The 26,129-nt window shown below is 38.6% G+C and overlaps 1 protein-coding gene across 1 annotated transcript in view; it reads left to right on the top strand.

Moving 5' to 3' along the window:
* LOC139718505 (oxysterol-binding protein-related protein 6-like) overlaps positions 1 to 21,087 on the top strand; it is a 68,290-nt gene extending 47,203 nt beyond the window's left edge. Inside the window, exons 4-11 of the mRNA XM_071629979.1 lie at positions 819 to 1,004; positions 10,870 to 10,923; positions 11,399 to 11,524; positions 12,678 to 12,981; positions 14,202 to 14,299; positions 15,342 to 15,449; positions 18,505 to 18,658; positions 20,882 to 21,087. Coding sequence (XP_071486080.1) covers positions 843 to 1,004; positions 10,870 to 10,923; positions 11,399 to 11,524; positions 12,678 to 12,981; positions 14,202 to 14,299; positions 15,342 to 15,449; positions 18,505 to 18,658; positions 20,882 to 21,087 — 1,212 coding nt within the window. The 5' untranslated portion in view covers positions 819 to 842. The remainder of the gene's footprint in view (positions 1 to 818; positions 1,005 to 10,869; positions 10,924 to 11,398; positions 11,525 to 12,677; positions 12,982 to 14,201; positions 14,300 to 15,341; positions 15,450 to 18,504; positions 18,659 to 20,881) is intronic.
* Positions 21,088 to 26,129: the final 5,042 nt, after the last annotated feature.

Genomic DNA, 26,129 nt, shown 5'->3' with positions numbered 1-26,129 from the left:
ATCAAAGTTTGAAATTTAAAAGGATTCTTAATATTTTCGTGTTTGTAGTTTTCATGTCCATCAAAATTTGACCGGAAGTAAAAGGAAAGAAGGAAAGCTTTTCTTTTATTTTCAGTGAATATCCTCTGTATGGATTATACCTTTGTATTCATAATAATATTCTTCTTATTATGATAGTCATGGGTGGGAAAACATAATGCATTAAACTCCCTTTTTGCTTCATTCTTTTTTGGTTTGTTATCAGTAGTGAAATTGCTCATTTGCCTCTTTGACTGAGAAACATTTGGCAAATGCAATCATTTTTATTGACATCAAATAAATGCTAGCATTATATGTTCCTCAGATTTCTCTGACACTTTCCTCCCAACTTCTCTATGTTGGACTTGAACACTTTGGCCAGTATTCATGAAGATGCTATAAATTCAGTCCATGGCCTATACAAATTTTTTTCTGCGTAAATGTGCTTGACAGATTGCATTGACTTTTGTACACCAACAGACATCCAGTAATAACCATGCATGGATACTTGTGTGTGTAAGGTACACCTTTCCCACTCATGTTTTAGTTCATAGGCTATTGAAATGTAAACCATTTGCTTTTGTTTATTCAAACCGTCCTCATGAATATGGGCCTATATTTCAATACATCAATCACACAAACCTACATATGATAATCTTTACATATATGTGAATATTCCCAATTTGCATACATCTGTCTGTCTGAATATATGTATTATATTTTATATGTGCATGTGTGTTATATGTAAAATGTTATTTATAAATATGATGTACAATGTATTACTATTGGTCAATTCACAGGAGGACCCAGGTACAGCCTCTAACATGGACACGGCAGAGAGCGGCATGTCCGAGATGGACGGAAGCAAGACACTGAAGCTGGAACCCCTCTCCGTGGAGACGGGCTCAGACCTGGTCCAGGAACCAGGCAAGATTGAGGGCTACCTCCTCAAGAGGCGCAAGAGGCCTCTTAAGGGCTGGCACAGGGTAAGTGAGTGGGTGGGTGTGGTGGTGGTGGTGGTGATGATGATGGTTTTGATGGTGGTACTTGGTCCAGATTAGGAAGTCTTAGAATTGAGTCTGGAACTCTTAAAGACCTGGTAGTGTAGGGATACCATGGAGAAGAATACTGGTCTACAATTTTGTAGCTCGGATATATTCTAGATTCCGGTAACAAATTGTGTGTAGCTTTATCACTGACCTCTGTATAAGTACACACACAGCCGAAGAATCTCGACTGGAGTCAACAATTCCCCATGAGCGTACGCTTTAATGCACATATTCGCTGACCAGTGCTATAGGTGTATAAGTGGTTTTCGAATGTATACCCTGGTGGGCAGCGAATGAATCGGGCCACCCATGAATCCCCATGCTACCGGGTCTTTAAACCGAACAAGTGTGAGCGGTCTGAAGTTCTTCCTGTAAATACAGCCCTTTGCAAATATTCCTTGGCAAACTATTTCACCCACAATGTCCCTCTTGACTTTCATAGGGGAGTATACACCTCATGGGTACTCAACATTAGCAGGGTTAATGATCATCGGAGTGCTCTCTCTAAAGAGCAACACTAATACTGAATGGGGTACCCTGGGTAAATACAGTACAACCATTATCAGTTTTATGCCTCAGCCCCAAAGGATGCCAGAAGCATTATGTACACTGTATGTTTTCAGGCTCTCTATCTGCTCTTCCCACATCTTGTTGTGTGATTGAGAAATATAGCTCAGTGGATTTTCTTTATAATGGTACCACATGGCCAAAGTATGCCACATCAGTGAGATGTACCATGTAGATGCACGGATTAGATTTGGGGCAAAATTCCTCAAGGTGAAAGGTTAAACGGTACTGAACTTTACCTGAAAAGGGTCCATTTCAGCTGCAACTTAGCAAGGTATGCTCATTTCAGGTGTACTTTAACTACAGCAAGGTATATCCACTGGGGATATCATCTGGTAAGAAGGATAGAAATAACACTATAAGTCACCAAACTAGCAGGGGTGAAAGGTCAAGAAAGATTTCTTTTAAATGATTTCTGCTAGGGGAAAAAAAGCGTCTTTGATATGTACTGCTGGACAGTAACGTGATGGAGTTTCATCCCATGACCAGAGAAGTAAAGGAACCCTAAATGTATACTTTTACCCAGGTACATTGAGATTACTCTAACATAATGTCATTCATACCCAATTCAAGCTAACATCCTATTCATACTGGGCATTTAGGAGTGCTCTTGTGCCCATCTTGTAAAATGGGGTACACAGTGAGATTTTTTTCTTGAAGTTAATACTAATGCTTATCATGTACAACAAAATACTACCAAAGTTTAACAATTTATCAACAAGTATATCTCGCTATGGTTCCTGATGAATGAGGACCCCAGCCATCTAATGAAAAAAACAAAAAACAAAAATAAAACACCAGTGCATCTATGATTCATTTCAAGACAATTGAGATGCCTTATACAAGATTTCTTTTTCTTATTTTTTTTTCTTTTTGTTAGGGAGGAGAGATTGTTTGTTGAGTGGTGATAAATGAGGACACTGAACCTCTGGACAAATTCTAGACAGACAGACAGACAGATGTACTAGTAATGTATTGCAACCCTTTTGGGAAAAACACATCAAAGAACATACTGTCATGAATTCTGCATTCACCCCCCCCCCCTTTCCAGTATTAACATCTCTATAACCTGACCACCAGGCTGTCCACAAAAACAATAACAAGAAGAAAAAAACAAAACAAAACAGGGATGCACACTCACAGGGGGTTAAACAATACCCGCAGGCCCTGTTCCAATCTCCAGCAATCTCGCTGATCGATCGGCGATCATTCCCGCGGAATGCGAGCATAATGAAGACGAGGCCCCGGGTAGTCAAGCCGCTTTCCGGCGGAGAATCTCTTCATCGCTGCTCTCCTGGACCTCTTTCACATCATTGTTATCTGAGGAGATCATTCTTCTCCGTTACGGTAACTCTGTTTAACTAGCACCAACTCTTGCATTCTCATCGTGCATAAACTCCTTAAATTCAAATTCTCTCCTCCGTGGAGTGTTTACCCCACAGAAAAAATGTGCCAGGAATGAAAAGAAACACACACACACAAAGACACACACAGACAGAGCCATGAGAAATTCCAGCAGACAGACTTACCATTGATAATTAGTTACAGATGTAATATATGTCCATGGTAATGTACCTCATGAAATTATCGAGTGTGACAGCACACATGTGCCTAATACATGTTGTCTAGAGGTATTGTGACCTCATTAATATTACAACCACAAGGGTGGTATTTTATTCTAGAAATATTTGGAACCATGCCATACATATCTACCCACTTTTGATGAGATAAACTTTTTATTTCATAAAGTCTAATTGTTTCATTTTCATTTACGTTAAAATCTTCAAATGGTATACATTCAAACCTGTATTAGTGACCACCTGTCTATAGTGGCCACCTGCCATATATAACCACTGCTAAAAAGCAATTCCCTCTGAGAGAAAAAGCATGTTAAGAACCTGTCTGTAGCGGCAACCTGTCTATAGCTATAGACAGGTTTGACTGTATAGGATCCCCCCCCCCCCCCCCTGAGTTAACAATTATTTTCACTCATTGAGCTGCATTTAACACTCAAATATCTCCCCGATTGCTCTTTGGACCCTCCCTGATTTTGACATATAAATGTGGGCAGCATTGTAATATCAAAACCAGCATATTAATAGGGCTATATAAACCAAAAGACAGCTTTATATATTTGTAGAACCATTCACATGTGCAATTCAGCAACACTTCCAAGAGTTATGATTCACACTTTATGATTTCTTTTTTTATTACATTAATGAACAGACAAATGATTAAACAAAAGTAGATTAATTGCGAGTGAGCATATTTTCTGTTTCAGTCCATGTATAAGCCACAAGTCTAAACTGATCAGGACTGTCAACAGGGCCAGCTTGCACAGAATATGCTATAACAAGCTAAAAATAAATGGCAGAATCTACTATGGATTGTGAAAATCAGATCCCGTTGGAAAGACACAATTTTTCTGATGTGTTAACTTGCCCTCCTTGTGCATTGTTTTCCTGTACATGAATATACGCATCCATCGCAGGAAGGGATGTTTACGTTTAACCTACTACCTTTCTTTTGCATGTGAAGTGGGGCTGTGTTGGGCAGCTGAACACACTGGTTGCTCCTCCTCCATTTAAATCCAAATTAACCTTTCCCTATCATGCGCGGAGGCAGCTTCCTTCTCTTCGTCCCCCTCCTGCACCCCTCCTAACCTTAATAAAGTGCTTGTCAAGATGCACATGGTTATGGATTGAGAGTTCAATATGGGATGCCTGCCGAAATAGCGCCCCCAACCCCCGCCTTGTTAGCATTGATTGATATTGTCACTTCGTGGAGGCAATTTGAATGGACACTTTGAACTATACCACAGGGCTCCAGGGAGCGAGAGAGAGAGAGATAGGGAGAGGGAGAAATGGAAAGAGATTACCCACTTTTTTCAGGGAGGGAGAAGAATTTATGTGCCTGTATTTAACAACCAGCAGGTGTTGAATTTGTTTATTGTGCTGTTTGCATTGTGGTAATTGGTCATGGGAATAAACAAATACCTCTAGATATAATGAATTATGTTTACATTTAATTACTGTGAGTGTCATTTGTAACTTTTCCCAATCATATGTAGATCTTTGTATGTAAACATCTAAGAGTCTAGTATACAAAATTCTGTAAAATTGCTTGAAGCATGGTTAGAATGCCTGAGAGAGAAGCAAGCAAATTAATTGATTTGTGCTGACTGACATTTTAAATCTAGCATGCAATTATATGTACATATATGAAGAAGAAAAGATGCAAATTGAGCTGGAAAAGCACATGGCAGTACATCATATAATGCTAAATTCTGAAGATAATTTGTAGTTTTTCGTGATGGAGGAATGAAGATGTGAGTGTCTTGTCAATTGAAGTACCTTTTTTTATCCACGGGGATAGAATCTTGATACCACAAATTGATGGAATAGATTATATTTGTGAGTCTGATGCCCAAAGCTCATCCATTTCCATGAACGTTTGACAGTCGACAGAAAGAGAAAAATGAAATGTAGAGACAAATGAAATGTAGAGAAATACAAAAGTGTTTTGTGGTATTTTCAAGTGGAAAAGAAAATGTATGCCAAGTGAGAAATGGAAGGAGTAGAAAGAGAGATAGTAAAATGAAGGAGATAGAGAAACTGGGAAGGGCAGAGGAAATATCATTGAGAGAAAAAAAAATACAATTTGTGTGGGCTTTAGAGATACATTGTACAAGAGAGACGGCAAAGAGGAAATATATTTTGTGAGAGAGAAGGAGTGAGGAGATGAGAGGGAAAGCTGGAGAAGAAGACAGAGAATAAATGTTTGTATTCCTGTGTGTGAGAAGGTATGCATTTGTTCAAATGTATGTGTCTGTGTGTATATGTTTGTGTGTGGGGGGGGGGGGATAATGAGAGGAAAAAAAGTGTGTTTGTGTTTGCGTGTCAGAGAAGCATGTAAATGCGTATGTTGTATGTGTTCTGCATTGTTAATCCAATAGAAACAGAGAGAGAAAAAAAAAATTGTAATCTTGTAGATTTTAGTCAGGGATGATTCTGCATGACTGTGCCCAAAACCCACCTTACAGACATTTTAGCAATTTAAATGCATTGAAATATTCAGTTTATGGTATGCACTTCAGACTTCTTTTTTTTTACATGAGTTTCAGATTTTTTTTTTCTGCAAGTAACACACACCCTCTGGCCCGAATTCACGAAGGTGGTACAAATGAAACCATGGATTAAACCATGGACAAAAACCATGAAGCGCCAAGTGTGGCACGGAATATTTCGTTACAAAATTGGTCATTTCGTCAACAAAATGACCGTTTCGTTATGAAATTATCATTTCGTGGACGAAATGTTCATTTAGTTTATAACAAAATGTCATTTCGTTACAAAATAATCATTTCATCGACGAAGTGACTGATTTCGCAACGAAAATATTCCATGCGACACTTGGCGCTCCATGTTTTTTGTCCATGGTTTAAACCATGGTTTCATTTGTACCACCTTCGTGAATTCGGGCCTCTGAGTTTAGTAGTGGAATAGAGACACGGAAGGTAGATAAGAATGTGTGTAACATGGGAAAGGAAAGACAGAGAAATAGACAGACAGGTGGAGGAAGAGATCTTGTGCATTTGAAATGCAAAATACACAGCGATGTTAGGAGTGATATTTATCCATCAGTAATTAATGAGCCGTGCTTGTTAATTGTTTGATTGACCTCGTCCCTCGGGGGAGAACCAAACGAAGCACAAACATGTGTGTTTGTGTTTGATGTTGGTGTAAATTGAGCTCTCACAGGTACACACAGACATCTATACACTGAGTTCTTACATGCAATATATTCATAATTACAGTGTGTGTGTGTGTGTGTATTGTGTGTGTGCTCTTTTATTGTTTACTTGTAGGTATAAAGGTAACAGAACAAAACTTCACACATGAAAGCCCTGATATAGTATGCCACATATCAATAGGTTTCTTTTCAAAATGTTTAGTCTGCATTCTTTAAAGGGACACAGTCCTCACGAAATTTAAAAAAATATGTTGTTGTTGGTACCTCCAATGAACTACTTTCACCAAAAACAAACTTTAAAATCACCAAATAAGCTCGTACATTTTGGTTGAAAAAGTGTGACTCTGCACGGTGAATATGCTAATGAGCAAGTCTTGGCGGAGAGTCATACGTCGTCGATGCACAACTCTTCCCAGCCGTGTTCTGCTCGTTATCCGTACACTCCCTAGTTTACCCGTATGCATGAAGACGTCGGTGGCTACTCCGACTCGTATTTGACATTGTTTCTACGTTGTGTGTGTGTGTGTGTGTGGGTGTTTGTGTGTGTGTGTATGTATTGTGTATTATATTCGCAACTAGATGATAGATCTACGGTAGATACACGTACGCACCCCGTACGCCCGCGGTTTGCCCTTCGCACTTTTCCAGTCTCAAGCGCAGCTGCAGCCCTACCTGTCACCGCTCATGCATGTTCTATAGTACGTACAGAGTGTACATATTTGTAGGTAGAAACGATTCTACACAGGCCTGCTAGCGCTAGTACACTACAGGGGCGACCGCATTCAGCGTCGTCTGGTCAGGCTATCTTACATCAGTAGTTTTGCTCGAATCGTGCAGAAAATTTCCCAAGAAAATCCTTTTTTCCGTCCCAGACCAACAAAAGTATCGTGAAAGGTGAGCTGTATGGCTGGGAAATATCGGTACAACGATGCCGAACATAAGAAACTTAGGGCCTACAAAATCTCGAAATCGTGTTGTGACCTACCTGTGCGTGGACAATTTGTGAAGCGATGTTTTTACGTGGACCGGCAGGCTGTGGCCCTCGGTTATAAACCGAGAAAACTCCTGAAACCAGATGCAATCCTGACCATTTGCTCACATGAGTTATAAAACAGAAACACCTCGAGCATCGACTTCGAAGAGAACCGAGGGAAAAAAGCGTAGAGAGGTAAGGAAAGTGGCTAGCTATGTTTAATTTACCGTGGGCCTGCAGCCGGGGTTGGACTGCAGTACAGTGCCACTGAGCTAGCTGCTGCCAGTGCCGACTGGACATGCACGGCAAAGTGGAGCGAAATCATATCCCTACGACCCCCTGTGTTTACCCTTCCCGGCTCACGTCATATATATTTTTTTTTTTCGAGGAAAGGCGATTATCTGACTACTTACAGAAATATTGAGATACAAACAATATTTTCTTTGAAGAATTCGACTCTCTCATGCACAGGTTATCTTCGGTTTGAATGCCAAAATCGACTGGACGGAGTCGAGTGTACTGTGTATGTATACATGGTATGGTAAGGATTTGCGCGCGAGAGTGGTTTCTACGCTAAGAAGTATGCAACACGGACGGAAGCTAGAAAACGACCGTGCCTATTTGATGTCAAGTTCATGGTATATTTGGTTTAAAAATACATATAAATTTATGTTTACAATATTAATTTTTCGTAAATTATATATATCTAAGCTTGAAATATTTTGTTTGAAATTATAAAACCACAAACTTTCACATTATGTGATAAAATTGCAACTAATCATTTGAACACTTAAATTGGTTTTTAGAGGCACGGCTGTCAACTTGGTGAGTAGGGCATGCACTACGTAGCATCTTTTTGCCGGCTCTTTCACGATCGCTTGCAGGAATTATTTTTCAAAAATTGCGTACGGAGACAATTTTTGATGTCCAAGCGTATAAATTGGTGAAAGTTTATATTTTTTACTCTTCTTAATTATCAGTACAGTGAAAATCTCAGGACTGCTTCCCTTTAACAAAAATTTAGAATATTTTTGTAGAATGGTTATGGTAGGAGAGACTTTCGAAAAAATTGTCTGCATTTGATTCTGGTGGAGTATGAAGCAAATTGCACCTTCTAAATTTCTGAAGTTGAATCTTGGCAAGTGAAGTAATTAATGTGTGGTTCAGAGTAGAATTTGGAGAAAGTGGAGGAAAAATCTTCAAGATAAAACAAAGCAAAGAACAATCCCTTTACTTCAACAAAAAAACAAGAGAAAACAAAAGACAGGGCAGCAGCAGCGATATTCATCCAAAACATGGTAGGAAAAAAAATTAGCATGGAAGTCATGCGTCAATTGATTCTTGTGATTAAAGTTGTCAAGGGCGGAGCGTGAGAGTCAATACAGGCCTCGGGTTACCGTCCTCTTGAGAAATGGTAATGAGTGGATCTGCACTGAAAGATTTCTATATCATGGATTTATTTCTAACGTTTGGCAGAGGCTAACCAGGGTGGGATGTACAATGTAATTGCACTTGGGGCAGCATAACATGCCGGTTCACATAAGGAAAACATTCAAATGTTATCAGACACAAATCTCTGTAATGCCATAATGGCAGGGGGGATTATATGACAAAGTTCAGGGTCAGATATGAGATATTTTTGTCATGAGATCCCCGTGCATGGAATGTTGTTGTTCTGCAATACATAACATCTGGAATGTAAAGCATGTGAAGGAATTTTCTATCTCCTTTGTCTTTACTCAACAGCATTTATGAGTGTTGTCAAGAAAACTTATAATCAGGATAAGCTGTAGTGTATATCTCTCTTGTTGAGTGATTACTCAGATATTTTCACATATATTCTATCAAGCTTTTGGATGCAGTAATTGAAATTGCAATGTCGGTATCTATACAATTTCATCATTGTTCATAGCAGGTAAAGCGTAGGTTTGCTACAACATGGAAAATTTGTGATCGAAAAGGCAGGAGATTAAGATACTGCCTTTTTCATTTCAAGCAACATATATACATTGTAACAGAATTGACAAATCATGAATTTGTTGATACCTACATCACAGGGACGTTTAAGAGAAACAATCACTTTTCTCCAAGGACTGCATTTTGCATTTTTTCCCTATTGTGATAAAACAAAACAATGAAGTTTTAGCCACCCCCCCCCCCTTTTCCAGCAGGACATGTGGCAATTCAAAACTGTTGTTTTTTTTTCCCCCTCAGGGGCAGGCAAATTTGCATGAATATTGAATGTCGTTCATTATGGCGACAGTCACCATCCCACCTGTGATAGGTTTGACAGTTTTGAAGGACGCAACTCATAGATCCAGAGGAACAATGGGTGTCAGCATATTGTCTGTTAATATGCACCATTTGAAAGTTATGTATGCCTGAACGGTGAAGTGAAACAATTATGGAAAAATGATGGTAGCCAGACATGGAAGGCTACATTTGTAATAATGATTTAATGTCATTCTTTTAATGTATTGTTTTATGATAAATAATGTATTGTGTTATGATAACTTGCAACAAGAGGAAATATAATTTTCCAAAATCTTCTTTAGTACATCATTGTGCGCTAAATCAAGTAGTGATGTAACACAGTAAATGTGTTTCTAAAACCAATCATAGATATGTCCAACATCTTATTTCAGTTATACTAGTGTCACAAAATGTAAACTTTTCCTGGGTTGACACAATAAGAAAATTAAAAAACCCTTACATTTTCAAAGGTAGGGTAGAGCGTTAATAATGCATTGTTTGTTGACTTAGCCCTATAGATGATTTGCTGCAGATATGGTAATAATTATATTATAGTGTAGTAGGATCAAAAACTCAAAAACTCCCCCATGAAACAGTTGAGCACATGTTAGGGTGCGTTCGAACGCTCTAAAGCGAACCAAAGCGAACTGAACTAAAGTGTACCGTACCGAACTGTGCCAGTTTTGGAGCGTTCGAGCGCTCTGTTGAGAAAGTGTACCTCACGAGCTATTTTTAGAAAAGGTCACGCTTGTTTACAGCAAGAATGTCATTCACCTTGCGCTTGACCTACATGTACTTACAGCTGTCCCGAACAAATAGAATGATGTCTTTGCATTGTGACGTATGCGCATGATACGTGCATGCTTTACAACGAACTTTTGGTACGCTTTGGTACGCTTTTGGAGCACATCGGGAAGCGGTCCACTTTTGGCTCGGTACAGTATGGTACGGTACACCGGTACGGTATGGTACAGTTCGCTTTAGGAGAGCGCTCGCACGCACCCTTAGACAAACCCATTCTACTGAAACAATATGACAGTTCCATATGAAGGTACTATGCTGAAACTAGGGAGTGATAAAATTATATGATCCCTCTTCACTGACATACCAGTATAATACCAGGACATCTGTGCTGATACATGAAAGTCAGTGAAGGTCATATCATCAAATCATATAATTTGGGAATATCATGTTCTATAACAGAGAGAGAATCATATTGTTATGTGTTTCTACATTTCTGTTGAAATTTCTTTGCAGAGGTACTTTGTTCTGGAGAAGGCAATGCTTACATATGGCAAGAGTCCATCAGAGGTAGGTGATATCGATGATTGCAATCAATTGTTTTAGAAAATGTATTTGGCATCTAAACTAAACAAACAAAGATTCAAAAAAATAGAGCTTCTTTGTGATTCTCTTGGACGGACAAGAATGATTTATACGAAAGAGGGATGCACAAACTAGATTAGAATTGATTTGAATAGAAAGCATTGAATGCTTAGAAGCAAGCAACGATAGGATCAACGGCTTTGAGATCCCTCCAAAGGATTACCAGTAGGCAATGAGAATATTGCACCTTGCCTAGCATCTCCCATCCACAGAAATGTAGAATCTGGTTCTTGATAGTTACAAGGATATATTTCTTATGTGATCATTAAGTCATGACTCTGTACCTGATGTGTTCTAGAAATGCAGTATGGGGGGGGGGGGGGGGGAGGGGGCACATTGTGTATCAACAGTTCAAAAGACAGATTACATTTTTCTAAGTCTGCACTCATACACATTGCAGCTCCAGAAGGGGAAGATCAATGGAACGATTGACATCGCCACTGCTGTCATAGCAACAGAGAAAGAAGAGCACAGGAGTGCAAGGAGGATCGACATTGATACGGAAGACTTTGTCTATCACCTCAAGGTTAGTGTGGCACATCCAAAGAGTTCATACAAAAAGACAGCGCTGCTTTTTCCATCCAGAATTTGATCCGGAATCTCAAGCAGTCGGAAATCCATGGAAAGAAAAAGGAAGCATGATAGAGCAAAAATTGAATACTGTGTTTATATGTGGAGTGTTTTATTATACCGATATATTGCCTCTAAAGATATTTAAAGAGATTTCTTTGGCTTTAAAAAAAAATCATTCAAAGTGCAAGCAAGCTCTGAGACATTGTCGCACTTATAACTTTATTCATGTGGAGGGGTGCAAATGAGTGACCTGCATATCGAAATAAGGGCTCAACATTAGCGGTAGCCCGGGGTCACCAAAAATTGATGTCACGCCACCAAATTAAAAAATTGTATCTTTTGGTGGCCGAATATTAAGGCAAATAAGATTCAAAATGGATTGCTACTTTTGCTTTTGTTTCAAGCCACCAAGATTTCATAATTAAAGATTTTAGTCTCCCAAAAAGGGCCACCAGAGAAAAATGTCAGTATTCAACCCTGGAAATTTATATTTGGTATCAATAGAGTTGCTGAAGGATGGATATTATATTCTCAGTTTAAAAAATGATATACTTCTTTATGTTTGGGTCCCTTCAACCACATCAATCAAAACTGAACTGTGTTACTAAATCTCTCGCTTGCTTTTAAATCTGTGGTCTGCCCTCACATCTTTCCTTTGGAAGATGTATAAAGACGTCTCTTTCTTTCTCTTTCTCTCTCACTCTCTCTCTCTCTCTCTCTCCCTGCTGATCCTTTGTGTATTTTCATTTTGCTATTTCCTTATGAAACCTTGAACTGTATTTGTCATTTGTTCATCACTCCTGGTAGTATTTCTCTCTCTAACTCTCACTGTCTGAACATTCTTTCTCCAGAGGATTCTCATCTCCATCTCTCAATCTTTGTACATTGCTCTTGCTACTGTATTTCTTTCTTTTTGTCTCTTAATCTATATGTCTATATGTATCTACTTCTCATGTCTATATTTTCATTTTTATTAAATCTATATATTTGTATATGTAAATATTCATCTATCAATCTCTTATCTAAATATTGATTAATTCATCATTGGTCTCTCTATCCATTCAATCTGCTAAAACTTTTATACTGTTTGTCTCCCTCTGCCCTAGGCGAGTTCTTACGATGAGTTCTGTGACTGGCGCAAGCACCTACAGCACCACCAGCTCTACAAGAAGCAGCAGAGCATGCACTCCCCGACGACGGGCACGCTGGCCCAGCCCCTCAGCCCTGAGGCTCCGCCCCATGCCACGCCCACCAGCGAGCTGACCCTGCGGGCCATTACGCTGGAGCGGCGGCGGCAGAGCCTGCGCAAGCAGTACTCCAAGGCGCGGCTGGGTGGGCCCAACGCTTCCCTCCTCGGGGCATCATTCGGGTGGAAGAGCGACAGCCTGGAGTTAGACAAATGCTATAAAGGTGACTTAGCTTTGGAGTCATGATATATTTTTCATGGTGGTAGAAGGTTCTCTTTTGATAGAATGTGAAGTTGATGCTCATAAGTTACTGTAAAAGTGGAAATATTAGATGGAGTAATTTTTTGTGCTCAGCCAAGTATGATATGATTTTGAGTGCTTTCAATTCTGCAGACTCAAAGTATAATACAGTATTACAGTGTACATCAATAACAAGCAAAAAATTTGTGTGCTATAATTTTCACGCTAGTGTCATGTCACACAAAATTGCAAAAATATCCACTTTTACAGTGTGACGTTAGATCCTGATTTAATACCTTTGATGTCTTTAACCCTTATGTTTTGTTGTTTGCTTGCTTATCTTATATGCAATTTTCTCCCAAAATCAAAGAAGGTCAAGAAAGCCCAGTTGAGTGACTAGGTGCGTGGATGCTTTTATGACACATTGGATAAGGAATGCGTTACCTTGAGTGGAGATACAGTGTTCTTGAAAAGTGTCTTGTGCCTCTGGATAGTATCTGTTGTGGAACATGGGATTTCTTGCATTGACAGCTTTCAAAAGTATGCAATAGAAACAATATGACAGAAGGATTAGCAACTATAACTTGAAAGCATAGAACAGTAAATTGTATGTGTAATATATAACAAATTAAAAACAAACAAACAAACAATTGTGATCTTTGTTTACCAGTAAATGATTTCTTTAAGCTTAGATGATCCCTGATTCCTAATCCATACCTTCACTGTGGTCAGTTAGAAATAGACTTTACAAGACAGCTTTACTCCATGCCTTGACACTGATGTTTGATCCCTCTCTTTCAAAGTCTTCATTACTTACTAGAGTTTTTGTTTAGAAATACTCTTGATGCCCCTATCTCTTTCTTCATGTTATTCATATATTCCTCACCCAGTACGAATTTCTTTTAGATCCTACATTTCCTTTTGATGTTGTTGTTGGGTTTTTTTTGTGAAAAATATCTTGTATGGAGTAGATTATAATCATACATGTATATAAATTTCTTAAATCTCTTCCAGATCAAACAAAAGGAAAGCAGGTTTGTGTGGGCATCACATGTAATGAATAACATGCTCATTTCCACTTCTAATCATTTTACGAGTTGTATGTGTTAACCCGTAGACAATTTATCAAGATGATTTTATCAAGATGATCCCTTAATCTTCTTCCCATCTCTGCTATTCTCTTCCATCTCCATATCCCCTCAGAGCTGAGTGATGCGGAGGAGAGCATCGTCAGTTTGTCCAACATCCTCCAGGAGCTCCTCAACATTGAGCTGCCTCCGTACGCCGACGGCAACTTTGAGGTACGTGTATGTCCAGGGGGAATCTTTGCTGTAAGTTGTGGTCAGAGTGTGGTCAAGGGATGGCTGTGGATTAAACAAAAGAGAAAGAAGGATTGAGAAAATATGCATGTTTAAATGAAGAATGAATGATTGAATGAGAGAGTGAGTGAATGAATTATTGGTTGAGGAAATAAAGTATATTTAAGGCATAGGTAGATGAATAGTGAATAAATGAGTACATGTAAGAAATTGATCGATATGAATATATATCTATTGATAAATTCCAATATTCTCGCAAGCAAGGAGTGGGTGCTGTGCATATTCACTCTTTTACTTCTAGGTACAATGTACTGTATACGCTATATATTTCGCGGGGGTTTTATTTTCGCGAATTTCGCGAGTCGGGAGCTATTTGCGAAATTAACAACACGCGAAAATATTACCTTCCAAAATGAATCCCTTGCCTTGATGATACGAACATTTCAGTACTAGTATATACCATGTCACGGCTTACCGAACAGACCATACTGGCTAAGCTTGTTTACGCACGTCCACGTCTACTTACGAATACTGTAGAGAGCCAATCCATTATTGCAAGGGGACCACTCGTCAGAAATCTAGCGCGATGGACTTAACCACTTCAAAAATGTTGAATTCTAACTTACTAGTTCACAGAGTTTGGTAAGTTTTTTTCATGCAGTGTATACAGTAACTAGTATCATTCTTATTTGCTAGTAAGTTGAAAATTCACACTTTCTTTGCCACTTCATATTTTCTCTGGTCCCCCAATCGCGAATTTAACCACTCGTGAAAATGTGTGACAGCGGCCATTCGCGAAAATTTATGTACGCGAAAATTATAGCGTATACAGTAGTTATGTTTTTGATGTACATTGTATCATGTGCCATTCAAAGCTGATTTTAGTTCTGTATTTCTGAGTAGCCACAGAATAAAAAGTGTGTGATATGAAATTGGATATTTTGATAGGGAGTTTGATACGAGTTTTGATAGACCTTTTTGGCAGTTTTTACATTATAAACATAATCTTATTCTTCTTCCTTAGTTTGATGAAGGACTGTCTGGGCAGAAAAAGTCTAAAGGGCGTAAGTCCTTGAAGAAGATGAGAACAAGAAAGACACCCAGCGACCCTCAGGTTCATGACATCAAGACGGTAAGTTTTTTCCCTTTATTTACAGAATCAGTGACTTGCCTGTTATTGATCAAGTCCAACAAACATTTCTGTCATTTGGTATTACACCCTGTTATTATAAGTTTTCACTTTTCATTGTTAGCAGTTCTTTAGATTTAGTCTAATATTTTCTGTTATTCGTGCCATCTGTTGTTCATACAAATTTGTCTGATAGACTTGCGGAATTTTCAAGAGTTTCTTCATTTACTGAAATTAGTGTAAACTTAGTCCTAAATGTGCAACACATCATGGAAAATTACAAGATCCTTTTTCTTCCTCAAACTGGCAAATCTTTGTAAATTTCCATCTAACTTTGTGCAGATGTAATGAATTTATCCAGCTCCATTGTATCTCTCTCTCCAACAGAAGATATGCATTGAAAGTCAGAGGTACTGATTTAATGACAACAAAATGATGACTTTGTGCAGTGTAATTACCACAGTATATGGGTGTATCCTACTACTACTTATTCAAGGGCATGTACTTGCTTCAGCCGATGCCAACTCGGGTTCCATAAACAAAGTTGCGCCTCCAAACCTCTCTATCTAACATGACTGTCCGTAGGTCATTAATGCTATCAAGGCCTGCATCCAGAAATCAATATGTATCATGTTTAAATCCTCAAGCTTGCTTTAAAGCTTGCTGGACACTTTCACTGACAAAGAGACAATAATAATATGCATTTCAAGGATTCAAATATCAGAAAATATACTGTTTATTATTCATAGAGCAAATACCAATGACAAGACATCAATGGACTTAAGATCCAGTGTCATATACCATTGAAAAAGTTGCAAACAAATTCAAAGAATGTGCAATTTGATTGATTCACAGCATTTTGCGAGCCTCGAGCAATGAGCTGGGAGAGGTAAAAGTTTTGTTTTTGTCTTCTTCTATTTTCTGGCCAGCAGTGATGTAGTTGCACAATCCATGTGTCTCTGTATGTGGTAGACATGGACAAGTGTGTGTGGAGTTTATACAGTATGATATATGTTATTTTGATAATTGTGTGGTTTTAATTTGATTATGTGAGATAGCACAGTGGAATGCAAAGTGCGTGGAAAGCATTTTCTAACCTTTGCCGTGTGACAGTGAAAAAAGCAAAAACGAAAACAAAACTGAAGCAACATCAGAAAGGAAGAAGGATAAGGGAAGAATTATTTGAACATCTCGGTGTAGTCCCACATATGGATAGTTGTGTAGTACTTTGATCTAACATTGGCTGTTTATGTGCACTCTAAAAAATATGTCAGGAGGATCAATCCAAGGGACAAATAATTACAGGGATACAAAGTGGCCACTGAGCATGATCTTGACTCCACATTTCTATGTCGTAATGTATTATTTATGAAAATGTGCCACAAGTGAAGAAAGTGTTGACACTTCCCAAATTGAAGAAATGACATCAAATTTATTACAAATTTCAAAAAGCTATGAAGTTTGCACAAAGTAGAGACCATTAGTTTGCTATCAAAATTATGTAAGAACCATTTTAGTTGGGCTTTAATGTCAGCTGGTTGAGAGAATCAAGTGCAAGATTAGAGTTGATACTGCTCCTTAATAGATAATTTCATGGCATTATTCTAAGCAGTATCATCCATGATTTGCAAATGGGCCAATAAGCCAGTTCGGAGTTAGCTCATGGGCACATTGGTACGAATGACCTTTCTTTTTTCTCAGTTGGTTAGGGGCACTTCACTCGTTTTCAGAGCGACATAATGCATTTACGTAACAATTTATGGGATTCATCAATCCCGTTTAAACAAAGAATAAACTTGCGTAGACCAGATGAGCAGAATGATCTGTCAATTCACACTTGAGAAAGCATCCATTTCATTATTTTGCATTGGATGTATTGACAATACACTTTTGCTGTCAGGTGGTTGTGCTGGCAAGCGGCATTTATAAGGATTACATGAATAATCATTACATGACAGATGCTTATCCCAGTAAATTTAAAAACCAACATGCCTGTTGGTCCGAATGACCTTGTTTCTGCTCATGCGCAAAGTGGAACTCCGAACTGGCTTATTATTATGACTACTGTGGGTGCATTTCATGGTATGAATTTGGATGTCGTGTCTGCAGAAAAATCAGTATATCGTGGAGGATGCAAAGTTTGTAAACATGGAAACTTTTGGATAGGTTGCTTGATACAGTCATTTACAAACAAACCATTGGTCAGATGTAGGTAATGTTATCCGAAGACTGCCCATCTTCTCTGCTAAACATGAGGTGATTATGATTTCCATTTACCAACTTTCACCAGTTTTCAGGGGTGAGCTGCATTTACACACCTTTTTTCTCCTTGGTGTTGGCTTTCACCCGGGGTATGTTAGAAATGGAGTGGGGTTCTGTATCATGTGTTGTTTAGTGATCTCTCTCTCTCACACACAAAGGAGCTCCATTTGGGTTTAACAAATTAATTGTTGTGTGTAAATTTGTCTCATTGAGTAGGTTGAAGTGTGACCACAAGCACACATACAAATATGTACACCAGTACAAACACAGTCATACACACAACTCAACACATGTTGATCTGTTAGGTATACCTTTGCTGTATTTTTTTTTTAGTACATGTATTTCTCACAAGTTGTGTTTCTGTAACCCACAAGCTTCATGGGAACAAAGCCATCCATTGTACTGTATTGTTCCCAGGCTGGGCCTATGTGAAGACATGCATACATACACAAACACACACATGCGATTTGCACACCTAAAATAAATACACTGCGAGCACATCCCAATCTTGCAGATTGAACCAGGATTCGGTATATCTGACACAGGTCTACTAAGAATGTGGAATAAAAGCAAACACAAAAACAGATCAAAATCCTCATGTTTTGTATCGACACGTACAATGTAGGTCTCTTTCTATGGCCTTTTTATGGTGGTCCATTCTTAGAGGTGCACCATGCTAAGGTATCCAGTGCAGCCCCATACACTGTTGAGAAATTAACCAAAAAGTGGCACTATTGAGATCATCAGTCTTTTAACATCTCACTCATCTCTACCAATTTTACCCACTGACCGACAGAGACCAAACAGCCACCCTTCAGCCATCATCCCAGGGACCGGTCTGGTGGTGGAGGAGGATGCAGCCAGCATCCGCTCCCACACCTCCTCCATCTCCAGTACGCGGGACGTCGATCTCAAGAATCGCGAGGACTTCCTGGAGTGTGCCAATCAAGGTACGTAGCACACAGCGATATGATTTATCAGCATGTTAAAAACCATCAAGTTCCAGGAACTGCATTTCTGTGGTGTTATGCTCTATCTGTTATATAACTTCTTTTTTTTTTCCATCATGAGATCATTACTCTTTTATCATGAGAAAGAGTACAAACAATTTAAAATCAAACAAAAAAACTTTTTAACATGATCGCAGTGTTGTTATTTGTTTCAGGTGCAAAATTTACATGCTAAATTTATGATTGAATCTTCAATTGGCAACATATTTTAACAGCATCAAGTTTGTGTTTCTCACTTTATTTATTCATGTTGTGTAAATTAGAAAGAATGCAACCAGTTTCATCTACTAGTAATCTTTCAGTCTCCAGTATGAGATATGCAGTGTACATGTAAATCACGACACTTGTCCATGCATCAGTATTTAAGATGATAACCTGTACACACACCATATGTTTTTACAAGTGTATGAATGCTATGACCCATGTAAATGAGTATTATTTGTACCTGAAGTCAATAGGTATTGGTACTAGTCTTTGACTCCTAGTAAGTTTGGTAAAAACACATGATGCAACTGTTATATAAAGTGTTAAAGTGAAGTTAGAAAAACATATACCAGTATTAATATGGTTGGTGTGTCTTACATGTATAAATCAAGTACTGCACGTTTTAATTAACTCTTTATTTGCCATGGTGGAAACCCCCTGAGTGCCATGTTATTCTGAGACACGAAGGTAGTCATGGGGTGCGTTCGAGCGCTCTCCTAAAGCGAACTGTACCCTATCGTACCCACGCAAGAGGAGCGCTCGAACGCTCCAAAAGTGTACCGTACCGTACTGTACCGAGCCAAAAGTGGACCACTTCCCGATGTGCTCCAAAAGCGTACCAAAGCGTACCAAAAGTTCGTTGTAAAGCATGTGCGTATCATGCGCATACGTCACAATGCAAAAACGTCATTCTCTTTGTTCGGGACAGCTGTAAGTAGTTCAAGCGGCAGGTGGTTGACATTCTTGCTACAAAAATGCATGACCTTTTCTAAAAATAACTGTTGAGGTATGCTTTCTCCACATAGCGCTCGAACGCTCCAAAACTGACACAGTTCGGTACAGTACACTTTGGTTCAGTTCGCTTTAGAGCGCTCGAACGCATCCATGCTTTGAGAAAGAATTGTTTTTCCAATCTGTATAACTTCTACATATTTCTGTAAAGCTGGACATACAGTGAGCAAAGTTGAAGATAAATGCCAAGCTTTGCTTTGATATAAATTGTATGACAAACCTATTTTCAATTTTTCTTTTGAATGACCAGTTGCTACATTACTGTAAAGGCATAACTTTTGCACATAAAACCGTGACAGAAACTTAGAATTTACACGCAAATCTAGTTGGGAACACCACTTGATAGTCAATCACCACATAGAATGCAAGCTGTATGTGAGAGGAACAAAAGCGCAAGAAACGCTTTCATTGTACTGCGGCATTAGGCGATTTATCGATCGGTTTTGGCGGCTTTGTGCGTTTGAGCAGAATATGCAAAGTTGGCACGCCGTCGACCGAGTCGGACGTGCGAACATGGCACATAAAGAGTTCAAAGGTTTTGTCTGATATGAGGTTAGCGTGATACAGTTTACCGTCATTGATTGTGGATTGCTGCAATAGGCATTCCATGGTGCGCCAGATGTACTTCACACCAAAATAAACACTTATAGATGTGAACTGTATTGACAAGTATGCATTCCACAATGTACATTGATTGTGGGTTAGAACTGCCAGCAAATGTGTGGTGCTATGGTTTGATGTTTCACATAGAGACTTTAAAGAGAGGAAAAAGAAACAGATAATTTTTTTTTTGGGGGGTGGTATAAGAGTTGAACAAATAATGTTATGGAAATTTACTTCTTTTTTTTTTGAAAAAAAAATGGACTGAGTTTCAACAAGTGATGTGAGCAGAGTACATTGATCTGATTTTTTTTTTCTTTCTTTGGAAATAGATATTGCAGATGTAAGATTTACAGACTAGTGATAAAAAAGAAGGAACAAAAATCTGGAAATGAACGGCTGTGAAAAGACTATGGCAGTGGCAGATTTTCTGCTCCCAATCAAGCTTTCTGTGAGATATTTTTTGCAAAAGGAGTGAAGAAGATAGAATAATATTTTAAATCTACAGACTTTGCATAGCATAACATGTGGTAAAATTGTCATTCTCTCACACACTCATGCTTGCAGTTCACAGAAATTTGAAGAGCGCCCTCCATTGGCTGTCCGTGCAGTCTGACAGGTGCAAACAGGTCTGCGACGCACAGTATCAGTCCCACATGTTTGGAGGCACGTTGGGTCCGTCCAGACAGATGGCTGTTATGCAGGATGCTATGCAGAAGGTATGGATTTCCCTTCTTCAAAAAAAGTTCAAGGAAACAAATGAGAACAAGTAAATGATTGAGCTTTATGATGTACACTGCATTTATAGTTAAAAATCATCATTCAAATCTTTGTGTGGCTATTTTGCTAAATACCACCCAAAAGAGGCAGAAACAGAAAGCACACATGTAAAATGCTGCAGGTACAATACGTATCATAATTATGAAAAGCAAAGCAAGAATTTCTTTTTGTGCTAATGTATCTAGGCGTATATTGATTTGAGGTTTGTTATGTTTTGTTTTGTTTTTTGTAATCGGTCAATTCCACCAAAAAGATAAAGAAAAAAGAGGAATTGCATAAAAGAAAACAACAGCTGTTGCATAGGCTCTGTGATTATGAAAAAAAAAAGAACATGCACAGTTTTTGCCGATACCTAATAATTTCAGGGCATAGTAGGCACTCAAGAAATAGAGAGAAATAGAATTGAACTAAAGAATAGACAGAGCTTAACCCTAACTAGGCCGGGCTATTTAGGTAGATCATAGAGCCGGGGTGGGGGGGGGGGGGGGGGGGGGGGGGGGGGGGGGGCTCCCAGGCCCCCCCTCCAAATCTCGGCCGTCGACCACGCGATCGCGATGAAAATTCGCACACACATTGCCTATGACGTAATCTAAAGTACCATGGAGTTAAATTTTTAACAAATCATCATTTATGCTTGATTATGCTAATTTATGCATAATGATGCATGAAATCAGACAATTTGGTATAAATCACTAAATAAAGCTCAAAATGGACACATTTTTTTTTTGTTAATATTCTTTTTAGTGTCCTGAGCAAATATAAAAGAAAAAAATTGTGCCATCTGAAAACATTTCTTAAATATTTTATTGTTTTTTTGAATTTCTTATGTATTTTTTTGTTTTTTAGACTTTATGCTTTTCATCGTTTTTTCGATGAAACTTGTCCGGGACATTGTTCCAACCCAGAAAATATGTTATTAATTGATTTTAATCAATAAAACCCAAAATAATCATGCTTTTATGAAATTTGCCTGTAAGCACAGTTTGCGTTGAAATTGTACACGAATTCACGTTTTTGAGCAATTTTTGGTCTGACATGCACATACATATTATGCGCAACTTCGGAACCGCGCGCCCGGGCATCGCAAATTTGGTGTCAAAAGATGTGGGAGACTCGAAAGACAAAAGTCATGAAACGTCGCGGCGTTAGCTTTTCGCGTTAGCGATACATCGCGCGAAACGTCGAGGGGGGGGGGGCCTCGGAGGCCCCCCCGGCCTAGTTAGGGTTAAAATGTAGCCTGTCATTGGATAAATAGAAATGATCATAGTTTTGCACAGATAAGATTAAATAATCTGTTTGCAATGCATGCAAGTTATAATGGCTGTATGTGAATGGTTTTTCATTTGAAAAAAAAAACAACAACAACAAACAGCATGTTTGAATATGATTTTTGTCCATTTGCTGCAGTTGAAGGCACAGAATGAAGACATGCGCAGTCGTCTTCCGGATTGTAGAGGAGGCTTCCGTCACATACACCCCCATCGCTGCTAAGCCAGACTTTGATCTGACGCTACCCCTCCAGGTAGGCACAAGAGAGCATAGAGAGATCTTTATGTTGTATAACAAAGTCTTCAAGTAGCTGGGAGGATTCATTTTGATTTGTTTTGTTTTATTTTCTTGTTGAATTTCAATGAAACTGATGAATTTGTGGCTAAGTGTTCTTTCTTAAACCAAGGCTGAAGACATACATCTTCCAGACATGTGTTTGTATCAACAGTTTCCTTGGATGTGATTAAAATGACGTAGAAATTTCAAGACTGTGAAAAAATGACAGTGTATGTGTTAACGAATTCTGTGTTGAAACCCTGCATTCACATATGAATATTTCTTTTCCTATTTTTTTTTTTTTTTTTTTCTTCATTTTGGAGGATTTAGATTAAATTTAGAGAATCTTAGGGTGAAGGGTGTTGCCTGTCCTAATTTTCCTGTACCTTGGAAACAGAAACAAAAGTTTGAAGTCGGTGTTGTTGTGCAACTGCACAGATAACAAGTGTTTATTAGAAAAGGCTATCAGGGTAGGGTCATTGTCCCCGCCGAACGAGTTCGAGCAGGGGACTATGAAACGGGCTCCGTACGTGTGTGTGTCTGTGTGTCCGTGTGTCCGTGTGTCCGTCTGTCCGTGCGTCCGTGTGTGATCAAAATGTTCAAAATGCTACTCCTTCGCCATTTCTAACCCGATTTTGATTCTGTTTGCTTTATATGATAGCACTACATGGGAGCTTTGAAACTTCTATACAGAATTTAAGTTGTGACCTTTGACCTTGACCTTTGACCTATATTGTACATTTGCTTCAAAATGCTACTCCTTCGCCATTTCTAACCCGATTTCGATTCCGTTTGCTTTATATGATGGCACTAGGTGAGGGCTTCAAAACTTCTACACAGAATTTTGACCTTTGACTTCTTTGACCTTTGACCTTGATTTTTGACCTATATTGTACATTGCCTACAAAATGCTACTCCTTCGCCATTTCTAACCCGATTTCGATTCCGTTTGCTTTATGTGATGGCACTAGGTGAGGGCTTCAAAACTTCTACACAGAATTTGACCTTTGACTTCTTTGACCTTTGACCTTGATTTTGACCTATATTGTACATTTTGCTACAAAATGCTACTCCTTCGCCATTTGGTACCCGATTTCAATTCCGTTTGCTTTAAGTGATGGCACTAAGTGAGGGCTTCAAAATTTCTACACAGAATTTTGACCTTTGACTTCTTTGACCTTTGACCTTGATTTTTGACATGTATTGTACATTTTGCTACCAAATGCTACTCCTTCGCCATTTCTAACCTGATTTCGATTCTGTTTGCTTTATGTGATGGCACTAGGTGAGGGCTTCAAACTTCTACACAGAATTTTGACCTTTGACTTCTTTGACCTTTGACCTTGATTTTTTTTACCTATATTGTACATTGGCTACAAAATGCTACTCCTTCGCCATTTCTAACCCGATTTCGATTCCGTTTGCTTTATGTGATGGCACTAGGTGAGGGCTTCAAAACTTCTACACAGAATTTTGACCTTTGACTTCTTTGACCTTTGACCTTGATTTTTGACCTATATTGTACATTGGCTACAAAATGCTACTCCTTTGCCATTTCTAACCCGATTTCGATTCCGTTTGCTTTATGTGATGGCACTAGGTGAGGGCTTCAAAACTTCTACACAGAATTTTGACCTTTGACTTCTTTGACCTTTGACCTTGATTTTTTTTACCTATATTGTACATTGGCTACAAAATGCTACTCCTTCGCCATTTCTAACCCGATTTCAATTCCATTTGCTTTATGTGATGGCACTAGGTGAGGGCTTCAAAACTTCTACATAGAATTTTGACCCTTGACTTCTTTCACCTTTGACCTTGATCTTTTTACCTATATTGTACATTTTGCTACTAAATGCTACTTCCGGCGGGGACATATTTTACGCACCGCGTAATTTCTACTTTTCCTTGTTTATTCTGTAATGACTTGCAATGAATATTAATGTTGGTATGTAACTGATTATAAATGGCTCACTGACCTTGTACAGAACAACTCTTCAGTGTGTGTTAGTCTTGGTAATACTGGACCCTTTATATATATATTTTTTTTTTCTACCCTGCAATAGAAGTAGAGTACCAGTACAACTGAAAATGCATTTTAAAGAGATGGCATACTTTTGGTTGAGATGGGGATTGCAAAAAAGATAATTAGAAACCACTTATGAGATATAAAAGAGCATACGATTCTGAGAGAAATTCAAAGTTTTTTGATGAAAATTAGTTTTGAAATGCCTGAGATATCAAAAAGCAAAGTAAAACAAAGTGGTCCTAATAAAAGATAGGTCCCACTTTTTATTAGCTTCACTTTGTTTTTGGATATCTCGGCCATTTCAAAACTGATTTTCATCAAATAAATGTTACATTTCTCTTCGAATTGTATGCTCTTCAATATTCCATATAGGTGGTTTCTAATTAGCTTGCAAAAAGTTATAACCTCAATCCCCATCTCTACCAAAAATATACCATCCCTTTAATGTCTCCATACCATCTTGTGTCCTGCTATATTAGTGTGAAACAGAGTGGAGCGTTTTGACATTGAGTTTCACTTTTTTTTTCTCATTTTTTTCCTGGGACTTAGCACTCACCTCTGACCCCGCAGCACTCCGAGGATAGGATCTCACGGTCAGAGTCCATCGTGGAATTCTTTGATGCTCAGGAATACCTCGCCTCAAGTGCTTCTTCATCAGATGAGGTAAGAAAAATTCCTTCAGAGTTTTCCCCTCATTCAACCAATCCCCCCCCCCCCCCCAATTCCTGGAACTCCACATAGGATCTACCATAGAAATAAAGACAAAAAGAAAAGAAAATGATGCACACAACAAAAGACCAATATGGAAAATCAGTGTTCTCCTCCCTTCCAATGTAAAAAAAAAAAAAAAAAAAAGGTTGAAGGTGAAAATATTGAGTACAAGTTTGAAAAGTTGTTTCTGATTACTGTTCCCCGGATTTTTGATTTGATAGAGTGAAATTACCCCAGATTAGCCCCATGAGTTTGATTGTATCATATGCCACATTTGAGAGCAAAAAGTAATAGTCAATTCTCTGTACAATTACATTACAATGGGCTAAGAAATAGAGAGAGAGGAAGAGAGAGAAGAATGCAATTCTCACCCGAGGGTCTGAACCTGACATGCTGTATCACTTTGAACAACAGAGGGCAGTATTCCGATGGAGAGACAAGCTTGCATTGTATCTTGGAGACCTTATGCATATGTTTGTTTGGTTTGTTTGTTTGTTTTTTAGCACAACAGCCAGTCATAGATTATGCAGTTAGGTGGAGAGAATCAGCCAGCAAGATGCAGGTTGAGAAAAAACAAAACAAAAACAAAGGCCAAGACTTACAATAACAAAGTGGAATAATGGCCTAAGAGTAATTGTAAATGATGCCCGTTGTTAAGACCTGACATTGTACCCATGAACTTGGTCATAACTTGCCAAACTATTAGATGTGGTATCAATCAGTCTACAGTATATGCCATTGTTAGTACGG

Source organism: Diadema antillarum, unplaced genomic scaffold (assembly GCF_040938485.1).
Source record: "Diadema antillarum isolate AM-2024a unplaced genomic scaffold, OU_Dant_1.0 scf00000095, whole genome shotgun sequence".
Taxonomy (NCBI): domain Eukaryota; kingdom Metazoa; phylum Echinodermata; class Echinoidea; order Diadematoida; family Diadematidae; genus Diadema; species Diadema antillarum.
The sequence above is the reverse complement of the archived record's forward strand: the minus strand, read 5'-3'. Positions and strand labels throughout refer to the sequence as shown.